This window comes from Nicotiana sylvestris, chromosome 3 (assembly GCF_000393655.2).
Source record: "Nicotiana sylvestris chromosome 3, ASM39365v2, whole genome shotgun sequence".
In the NCBI taxonomy this organism is placed as follows: Eukaryota; Viridiplantae; Streptophyta; class Magnoliopsida; order Solanales; family Solanaceae; genus Nicotiana; species Nicotiana sylvestris.
In genome coordinates, this window is record NC_091059.1 from 86320520 (window position 1) to 86331617 (window position 11098).

Here is an 11098-nt window from a genome sequence, read left to right on the forward strand (position 1 = left end):
ATATAACTGTTTGTCGTATCTCGATTACCTTAGATAGCTCCTAGTCGAGCTTCGGGATTGACCCCGGGGCCCCAAATTGACAGGTTGAGGGCCCGATAATTGACCCATCAGTTTGCTTATCACTTTTTTCTTTACTCTTATTTCGTCTCTAAGTCTCACATACATAGCATCAACTGCTTAACAACTAGCGTAAAATAGATCACGTATTTTTAGAGTCTCATCAACAAATTTAATTGTTATTATCATTTTCACGGTAAACACCTTGAAAGGTTATTCTTCTGTTATCTATTTTATTATTGCCGGAACGTAATTTATAAAATTCTCTTGATGCCAACTATTATCAAATTACTCGGCCCCTAATTCATGTTCAACTTATCTTGTTCACTAGCCCATACTGATTTCTATTATTCTGGGGGTCTATCTTTTCCTTCAAGTAATCATGTTGGAGTCACTAACTCATTTTTTTAATGGGGATATGACTTTATGGCTTATACTCTTTTATTGCCTCAAGGCCTCTCACATCTTGTCTTTTCCTTCACTGACTATAGACTTTGTCACTGGGTCCTATTTTGATTTACCGTTATCATCCATTTATCACATCTTACTCATAATATTTCATTCACTCTCTTTTTATTATTGGGCTAATATTTTTTCGGTAGATGAGGTGTAAAGGGTGATGCGTAAGATGTGCAGGGGTAGAGCGACAGGGCCAAACGAAATTTCGGTGGAATTCTGGAAAAGCGCGGGGCGGGCAGGTTTGGAGTGGCTCACTGGGTTATTTAATGTTATTTTTAAGACAAAGAAGATGCCCGAAGAATGGAGGTGGAGTACGATGGTTCCGATTTACAAGAACAAGGGTGATATCCAAAATTGCAACAATTATAGAGGCATCAAGATGTTGAGTAACACTATGAAGGTTTGGGAGAGGGTGGTAGAGGCCAGGGTGAGGACGTGCGTGTCTATTTTCGAGAATTAGTTTGGATTCATGCTGGGGCGTTCGACTACGGAAGCGATTCATCTAGTAAGGATAATAGTGGAGCAGTATAGGGAGAGGAAAAAGGATTTGCATATGGTGTTTATTGACCTTGAGAAAGCATACGATAAAGTACCGAGGGAGGTCCTGTGGAAGTGTTTGGAGGTCAGTGGCGTTCCGGTAGCGTACATTAGGGTGATTAAGGTTATATATGATGATGCTAAGACTCGGGTGAGGACTCTGGGGGGTGACTCGAATCATTTCCCTGTGGTGATGGGGTTGCACTAGGGATTGGCTCTTAACCCATTTTTATTTTCCTTGGAGATGGATGTACAATCGCGACACAACCAAGGGGAGGTGCTTCGGTGCATGCTATTTACCGATGATATAGTGTTGATTGACGAGATGCGTAGCGGAGTTAACGCGAGGTTGGAGGTTTGGAGACAAACCTTGGAGTCTGAAGGTTCCAAACTGAGTAGAACCAAGACAGAATACTTGGAGTGCAAATTCAGTGACGGGACCGATGATGCAGATGTAGAGGTTAAGCTTGATGCTCAAGTTATCCCCAAGAGAGTGAGTTTTAAGTATCTCGGGTCTATTATCCAGGGTAACGAGGAGATTGACGAAGATGTTGCACATCGCATCGAAACGGGATGGATGATATGGAGGATCGCTTCCAGTGTTTTATGGGATAGGAATGTGCCGCTAAGGATTAAGGGTAAGTTTTATCGAGTGGTGGTTCGACCGGCTATGCTGTATGGGGCTGGGTGTTGGCCAGTCAAGAACTCCCACCTGCAGAAGATGAGAGTAGCAGAGGTGAGGATGTTGAGATGGATGTGTGGGTGTACCAGGAGAGATAGGATTAAGAATGAAACTATCCGGGACAGAGTGGGAGTAGCCTTCGTGGAGGACAAAATGCGGGAGTCGAGGCTGAGATGGTTCGGACATGTTAAGAGAAGAAGCATTGATGATCCTGTCAGGAGGTGTGAGAGGTTGGCCATGGAGATTTTGAAAAGAGGTCGAGGTAGGCCTAAGAAGTATTGGGGATAGGTGATTAGACATGACATGGCACTGCTTCAGCTCACCGAGGACATGACCCTTGATAGGAGGGTGTGGAGGTCGAGGATTAAGGTAGAAGGTTAGTAGGTAGTTTATAGTTGTTCACTGATAGTCTTAGTAGCATGCATGTCCCTTCATATTCTTAGATTTCTATTACGTTATGTGGTTGTGTTCGCCTCAGGTATTGTATTCCCTGCTGCTATTATTTGGTACTACTTATCCTTTATCCCCCCCCTTTCTTTTCTCTTCCTTACTTGCTTTTCATTTCTTCTTCTTATCCTTCCTGAGCCGAGGGTCTATTGGAAACAACCTCTCTACCTGTATTAGGTAGGGGTAAGGTTTGCATACAGACTACCCTGCCCAGACCCCACCTGTTGGGATCAAACTGGGGTGGTTGTTGTACTTTATTCTAAAACATCAACAAAATATTCTTTCACTTTTAGCTCCCCTTACGTCATCTCACTGGCTCTTCGGAATGCCTAATATTCTCCCTTTCTTTTTTTTACTCGGGGTTGGAGTCATAGTAAGGGAAATATTTATCCCTTCTAGGATCCACTACCTATCTTCTGAAGTTTCTAAATAATCTAGTATTCATATCTGATTATACTATTTTAGAGTTCACTATCTGGGTGTCTCATAAGGATATCTATTACCACATTTGCACTATCCTTCGTAAATATCAACTAATACTAACAATCCATCCATATTTTTGGGTTACTCTAACCCCAACATGATCTTGATATCCCATACTTCTCTTAAACTATATTTGTGAGCTCCTACAAGCTATAATTAAGATAGGTGTGTGTCACGACCCAAACTGATGGGCCGCGATAGGCACCTGATACCTTACTCAACCGAGTACCAACATAACATATCTTTCATATCATTCTATCATAGGTAGATGAACCGGAGTAAAGCATGAGGGAATACAAACTTATACATATGAAGTACCGGCCTATTATGCCGGCATGATTATTTATATACTCGAAACATAAGCCGACAAAGCCATACAAGTATCCGTATACATGACATTTATCTACAAGCCTCTAAGAATACATAATATCATAAAGGTCGGGACAGGGTCCCGCCATACCAATCGATACATGTACTAATCATACTGACCAAAGAAGCAACTCCGGAGCAAATGGAGCGCACCAACACCTTCCGCTGAGCTGATAGCGTACTTGGAGGACTCTCGACCTGTCTATCAAGACCTGCGGGCATGAAACACAGCGTCCCCAGGCAAAAGGGACATCAATACAAATAATATACCGAGTACGTAAGGAATGAAATCTTGTAACTAGTAGACATGAGAGAAACATGGAGTAAAAGACTCAACATGTATATCTGAATAACTCTGTGAATCATTTAATATAATAATGTCATGCATATGCATATAAATGTCATGACATGCATGGGTATATGCGTTCATAACATCATCAAGCCTTAGAGGGCATGTCACGACCCCAAACCGGACCCGTCGTGATGGCGTCGCTCGTGAAACAAGGTCAGCCGACACAAACCCTCAAACCATTTAAGACAGTTATAATAATTGATTTTAAGTCATAAATAAACTATAAATCCCAAAATAAAGAGTGAAATAGAATAATTGCGGAAATAACATAGCCCGACATCAGGGTGTCACCAGTCATAAGCATCTAAACATCCGTCTAAGATTATGAAAAGACTTCACAAACTAGTACAAATCTAGTACAAGGAATGTAAAGATAGGAAGGAGAAACACTGGGCTGCGAACGCCGAGTAGCTACCTAGTCAACTCCGAATAAGACATCGGTGGAAGCAAATCAGCTCTCGCTAGCGTGGCCTCAAACTCCTAAATCTACACACAGGGTGCATGGAGTAATGTGAGTATTCCAACTCAGTAAATAATAAAGGTGAAAGCATCTGAGCGATAAAAAAACACGTAAAACACAGCAAAATACTACAACGAGGTAGTATAAAATCAGAACAATGCAATAAAATAGTAAAAGCTGGTAGAAACACCTTAGTTCAGTAAAAACCTTTTTAAAACATCTTTTAGTAGTTTAAACAAGTGAATGAAAATAGGGAGAAAAAATAGATACATAAATCAGCCCCTCGGGCGAAATACAACAGAATCAGCCCCTTTGGGCTATATCACAATCACTCGTATCAACCCCTCGGGCAATAACATGGAACAACATCAGCACCTCAGGCTATAGCACAACTCACACTAGGTACTCACGCTTAATAGGGGTGTACAGACCTTGGGAGGGGCCCCTTACAGCCCAAGCGCAATAACAAGCCATTTTGTGGCATAATCAAACAGGCTCTCAGCCTCATATCAAGCCACCTCAGGGCATAACAACTCATGCCCTCGGCCTCATAATCATGAATCAGCACAATACCGCTGCGACATGCAGCCTGATCCCATAATAACCACACAACACAAGCCCTCAGCCTCACTCAATTAGAAATCTCTCAAAGCCACTCGGGCACAGTAAAATATGATGGTCAACCCAAAATATCATTTAAGATGTCAAAATAGAGTAAATATGGCGTAGTTGTGAGAACAATAGAATACAGCATGACTGAGTACAAATATAAAGTCAAAACAGTGAGGAATAGTAGTAAAAATCCCCTAAGGGTCCAAAACAGTTGGCAAGAGGCCCAAATATAGCGTTTAGCCCAAAACATGATGATAGAAATAGTTTTCAATCAAATACGCGGTTAAACAATCATACAAGATGGACTAAGTCACAATCCCCAATGGTTCATGACCCCACGCTCGTCATCTAGCATGTGTGTCACCTCAAAGTAGCACAACGATGTGAAATTCTGGGTTTCATACCCTCAAGATGGCATTTACAATTATTACTTATCTCTATCCAGTCCAAACTCTAGAACGCGATGCCTTTTCCTCTCGAATCGGCCTTCAGATGCTCCAAATCTATCCAAAAATAGATTTATACCATCAAAATATGCTAAGGGAACAAAGGCCACTCGAAATAACCAATTTACACCACAAATCCCGAAATTGGCCAAACCCGACCCCCGAGCCCACGTCTCGGATTATGATAAATATCTTAAAACTAGAATCCTTACACTCTCATGAGTTCATATATATCAAATACATCAAAATCTGACCACAAATGACCCTTCAAATACCTAGATTTAGATCTCCACTTTCCAAGCTCTAACTTCCAATTTTAAGCTTAAATTCCATAAATTCCACGATTAATTAGGTAGAAATCACATTATGGTTGAGTATTAAGTCCATGAATCTTACCTCCAAGTGTTTCCCCTTGATTCCCTCTTCAATCCTCCTCGAAAAGCTCCAAAATCGCCCAACAATGGTGAAACTTAAACCCAAAATCGCGCAAATGGTCTTTTAAAACATTCTGCCCATCAATTAAAATCTCTTCTTCGTGAGCGAGGTCAACGCCTCACGTTCGCGAAGCACAAACTTATGTTGACCACTTTTTCCTTCATCGTGATCACAACACCCTGTACGCGAATGCGAAGGCTTAGCTTCCCAACTCATTGCGAACGCGGCTACTAGCTCGCGAACGCGAAGAACAAACCCTCCAGGACCCCATCTGCTCACTTTCCTCTATGCGAACGCAGCAAGGCTCTCGCAAACAGGATGACCATTGATCTCAAGCCTTCACGATTGCGTGACCACCTTCAGGAATGCGAAGGTCAACTCCACAGCCTCACATCCTAACCCTTTGCGAATGCGGGACATGTATCGCAAACGCGAAGGTCATAAACCTACAACACCAACATTAGTTTTTTTGTAATTTCCTCCAACATGAAATGTTCCGTTCAACCAACTGAAACTCACTCGAGGCCCTCGGGACCTCAACCAAACATGCCAACATATCCCATAACAACATTCAAACTTGTTCCAATCTTCGAAATGCTCAAAATTACATCAAAACACTAAATTTGCATCGGATTCAAGCCTAAGAATTCCAAAAATTCAAATATCCCTTTCGATCATTCAAAATTCCAGCTGAACCATGCTGAAGTCCAAAACATGAGACGGATCGCCAATATACCTCCAGAGCATAGAAACATGAAATAACAGATGCACACTTGACAAGCTGGGTGGTAAAGCAAGCTCATATGCCACCTCCCCAATCCTCTGAAGTACCTCAAAAGGCCCAATGAACCAAGGACTCAATTTACCTTTCTTCCCAAATCTCATAACACCCTTCATGGTTGAAACCTTCAACAGAACCTTCTCACCAACCATGTAGGACACATCCCGAACCTTCCTGTCCGCATAACTTTTTTGTGTCGACTGCACTGTACGAAGCCTCTCCTAAATCACCTTTACCTTGTCTAAAGCATCCTGCACCATGTCTGTACCAATAACCTAGCCTCACCCGGCTCGAACCAACCAACTGGAGATCTACACCGCCTCCCATACAAATCCTCATATGGAGCCATCTGAATACTCGACTAGAAACTTTTGTTATAAGCAAACTCTGCGAGTGGTAGAAACTGATCCCATGACCCTCCAAAATCACTAACACAAGCGTGCAACATGTCCTCCGATATCTAAATAGTTCGCTCGGACTGCCCGTCCGTCTGAGGATGAAAATCTGTGCTCAACTCGACCTGAGTACCCAACTCTAACTGTACAGACCTCCAAATCTGTAAAGTAAATTGAGTACCCCTATCTGAAATGATGGAAACTTGGACACCATGCAAACAAACAATTTCCCGGATATAGATCTCTACCAACCGCTCTGAAGAATAGGTAGTACACATAGGAATGAAGTGTGTGGACTTGGTCAACCGATACACAATCACCCAAATAGCATCAAACTTCTTCAAAGTCTGTGGGAGCCCAACTACAAAGTCCATTGTGATCCGCTCCTACTTCTACTACAGAATATTCATCTACTGAAGCAAGCCACCCGGTCTCTGATGCTCATATTTTACCTGCTGACAATTGAGACACCGAGCTACAAATCCCATAATGTCCTTATTCCTTCTCCTCCACCAATAATGCTGTCTCAAATACTGATACATCTTTGCAGCACCCGGATGAATGGAATACCGCAAGCTATGGGCCTCTTCTAGAATCAACTCCCGAAGTTCATCTACATTGGGCACACATATCCAGCCATGCATCCTCACCACCCCATCATCACCAATAGCCATGTCTCTAGCATTGTCGTGCTGAACCCTGTCCTTAAGGACAAGCAAATAAGGATCATCATACTGGCGCTCTCTGATGCGATCAAATAAGGAAGACCGAGAAATCACACAAGCCAACACTCGACTTGTCTCGGAAATTTCTAGCCTCACGAACTGATAGGCCAAGGCCTGAACATCACCTGCAAGAGGTCTCTCCCTAATAGAAATATACACCAAACTCCCCATACTCACTTCCTTCTTACTCATGGCATTGACTACCACATTGGCCTTCCCCGGATGGTACAAAATAGTGATATCATAGTCCTTTAGCAACTCTAACCATCTCTGCTGCCTCAAATTGAGATCCATCTGCTTGAACAAGTGCTGGAGGCTACAACGATCAGTAAACACCTCACAAGACACACCATACAAATAATGCCTCTAAATCTTCAACGCGTGAACAATGGCAGCCAACTTCAAATCATGAACATGGTAGTTCTTCTCATGGGGCTTCAACTGATGAGAAACATAAGCAATAACTCTACCCTCCTGCATCAACACACAACCAATACCATCTCTCGAAGCATCACAATACACGATATATGAACCTGAAGCTGATGGCAAAACTAACACTGGAGCTGTGGTCGAGGCAGTCTTGAGCTTCTGAATGCTCTCCTCACACTCATCCGACCACCTGAATGGAGCACCCTTTTGAGTCAACTTGGTCAAGGGCGATGCGATAGATAAGAATCCCTGAACAAACTGGCGGTAATAACCCACCAAACCAAGAAAGCTGCAAATATCTATAGCTAAGGACGGTCTGGGCCAACTCTAAACTGCCTCTATTTTCTTCAAATCAACCTGAATACCCACGTTGGACACCACGTGCCCCTAGAAAGTCACTAAACTGAGCTCCTCCTGACTACGCAAGTATACCAAAATATCATCAATGAAAATTATGACAAATGAGTCGAGATAAGGCCGAAACACGTTGTTCATCAAGTGCATGAATGTTGCTGGGGCATTGGTCAGCCCAAAAGACATTACCAGGAACTCATATTGACCATATCGGGTCCTGAAGCTGCCTTATGAATATCCATGTCACTGATCTTCAACTGATGATAACTTGAATGGAGATTAATCTTGGAGAACACTCTCGCTCCCTGAAGCTGGTCAAACAAATCATTGATACGAGGCAAGGAATACTTGTTCTTGATTGTTACTCTGTTCAACTGCCTGTAATCAATGCACATCCTCATTGTGCCATCCTTCTTCTTCACAAATAGAACAGGAGCACCCCAAGGCGACACACTAGGCCGAATAAACCCCTTATCAAAGAGTTTCTAAAGCTGCTCCTTCAAATCCTTCAACTCCGCCGGTGCCATACGATATGATGACACATATAAAAAAGTAGAACCAGGATCAAATAACATCGACCACCTGAATGGAGCACCCTTTTCGTACAACATACTTTCACGTACACCAATTGACTTACAACATACTTTCACGTACAAAAACATGGGGTGTTACATGTATGGTGGACTTTGATGTGATATTGGGCATGGATTGTCTATCCCCGTGTCGTGCTATATGGATTGTCATGCTAATATAGTGACGTTGCCTATGCATGGCGTGCCATGGATTGAGTGGCGAGGTTCGACTGATTTTGTCCCCAGTAGGGTGATTTCGTTCTTGAAGGCCCAGCGGATGGTTGGGAAAGGTTGTCTTTCATACTTAGCCTTTGTGAGGGATGTCAGTGCAGAGACTCCTAGTATTGATTTTGATCCGATACTGAGGGATTTTCCCGGTGTGTTTCCTGCAGACCTGCCGGGCATGTCACCGGACAAGGATATTGATTTTAGTATTGATTTAGTGATGGGCACTCAACCTATTTCCATTACACCGTATCGTATGGCACCGGCGGAGTTGAGAGAATTGAAGGAGCAGCTTTAGGAACTCCTTGATAAGGGGTTTATTCGGCCTAGTGTGTCTCCGTGGGGTGCGCTTGTTCTATTTTTGAAGAAAAAGGATGACACGATGAGAATGTGCATTGATTACAAGTAGTTGAACGAAATTACAATTAAGAATAAGTATTATTTTCCTCGTATTGATGATTTATTTGACTAGCTTTAGGGAGCGAGGGTATTCTCCAAGATTGATCTCCGTTTAGGGTATCACCACTTAAAGATCAGGGACTTGGATATTCTTAAGACAACTTTCAGGACCCGTTATGGTCATTGTGAGTTTGTTGTGATGTCTTTTGGGCTGACAATGCCCTAGCAGCGTTCATGCATTTGATAAACAACGTGTTTCGGCCTTATCTTGACTCATTTGTGATTGTTTTCATTGACGATATTCTGGTGTACTCACGTAGTCAGGAGGAGCACGCAGAGCATTTGAGAGTTGTGTTGTAGAGGTTGAAGGAGGAGAAGCTTTATGCAAAGTTCTCCAAATGTGAGTTTTGGCTCAGTTCAGTGGCTTTCCTGGGGCACGTGGTGCCCAGTGAGGGTATTTAGGTTGATCCGAAAAAGATAGAGGCAATTCAGAGTTGGCCCAGACCATCCTCAGCCACAGAGATTCATAGCTTTCTTGGTTTGGCGGGTTATTACCGTCAATTTGTTTAGGGATTTTCATCTATTGCATCACCCTTGACCAAATTAACTCAAAAGGGTGCTTCATTCAGGTGGTCGGATGAGTGTGAGGCGAGATTTCAGAAGCTCAAGACTGCCTTGACCACAGCTCGAGAGTTGGTATTGGGTATATGTTGATGCAGAAGGGTAGAGTTATTGCATATGCTTCTCGTCAGTTGAAGCCCCATGAGAAGAACTACCCTGTTCATGATCTAAAGTTGGTTGCAATTATTCACGCGTTGATGATTTGAAGACATTATTTGTATAGTGTGTCTTGTGAGGTGTTTACTGATCATCGTAGCCTCCAGCACATTTTCAAGCAAAAGAATCTCAATTTGAGGCAGCCGAGATGGTTGGAGCTGCTAAAGGACTATGATATCACTATTTTGTACCATTCGAGAAAGGCCAATAGGGTGGTCGATGCCTTGAGTATGAAGGCGGTGAGTATGGGGAGTTTAGCCTATAGTCCTGATGGGGAGAGACCCCTTGTAGTTGATGTTTAGGCCTTGGCCAATCGATTCGTGAGGTTGGATATTTCGGAGCCCAACCGGGTATTGGCTTGTGTGGTTTCTCGGTCTTCTTTATTTGATTGCATCAGAGAGCGTCAGTATGATGATCCTCATTTGCTTGTCCTTAAGGACATAGTTCAGCACGACGATACCAGAGATGTGACTATTGGTGACGATGGGGTATTGAGGATGCAGAGCCAAATATGTGTGCCCAATATGGATGGGCTTCGGGAGTTGATCTTAGAGGAGGCCCATAGCTCGCGGTACTCCATCCACCCGGGTGCCAAAAAGATGTTGTTACATCTCACATTTTTGTACTTTAAAATTTCGTTTTCAGTTAACCGACGTGGACTCGGAGATGGGATTATCTTGAGATTAATGCATTTATGCTATTTATAACAAGCAATAAAGAAGTGTTATGAATGATAAATTGTACACGAATTAAAGAAAACAAGTTTCGTTGAAAGTGGCCAATTTGGGATAAAATACAGGTTGAGCGATACTACCCGATAATTATGGACTAGTACCATACAAGGTACCATATGGTGGTGATAATATTATATGTATAATGTATAAAGTATATATGAAGTTTTATAAAAATAAGTAATATTTTAAGTAATTTGAGACAATTTTTAAAATATACGGGTAATTGATTAATTACCGAGAAACATGATATTACCCAGTAAACTAATAGGTTGATAAAACTTAATTAATTATACTCCAATGGCAACACTAGCTTACCACATTAAGTGACTAAGCAATTAAATAACCATGTACAAGTGTTATAATTCAAA

The 11098-nt window shown here is 42.3% G+C and overlaps 2 protein-coding genes across 2 annotated transcripts; one reads left to right on the plus strand and one right to left on the minus strand.

Moving 5' to 3' along the window:
* The first annotated feature begins 1297 nt into the window (after positions 1–1297).
* LOC138887620 (uncharacterized) lies at positions 1298–2023 on the plus strand. The gene has a single exon (XM_070169387.1). The coding sequence runs from the start codon at positions 1298–1300 to the stop codon at positions 2021–2023; it is 726 nt and encodes a 241-aa protein (XP_070025488.1).
* A 4902-nt stretch (positions 2024–6925) lies between these two features.
* On the minus strand, positions 6926–7411 carry LOC138887621 (uncharacterized). Its single transcript, XM_070169388.1, has one exon. It carries the CDS (start codon positions 7409–7411, stop codon positions 6926–6928), a length of 486 nt encoding a protein of 161 aa, XP_070025489.1.
* Positions 7412–11098: the final 3687 nt, after the last annotated feature.

Coding starts and splice junctions, on each gene's coding strand:
- LOC138887620 (XM_070169387.1), top strand. CDS start 1,298: ATGGATGTACAATCGCGACACAACCAAGGGGAGGTGCTTCGGTGCATG.
- LOC138887621 (XM_070169388.1), bottom strand. CDS start 7,411: ATGGGGAGTTTGGTGTATATTTCTATTAGGGAGAGACCTCTTGCAGGT.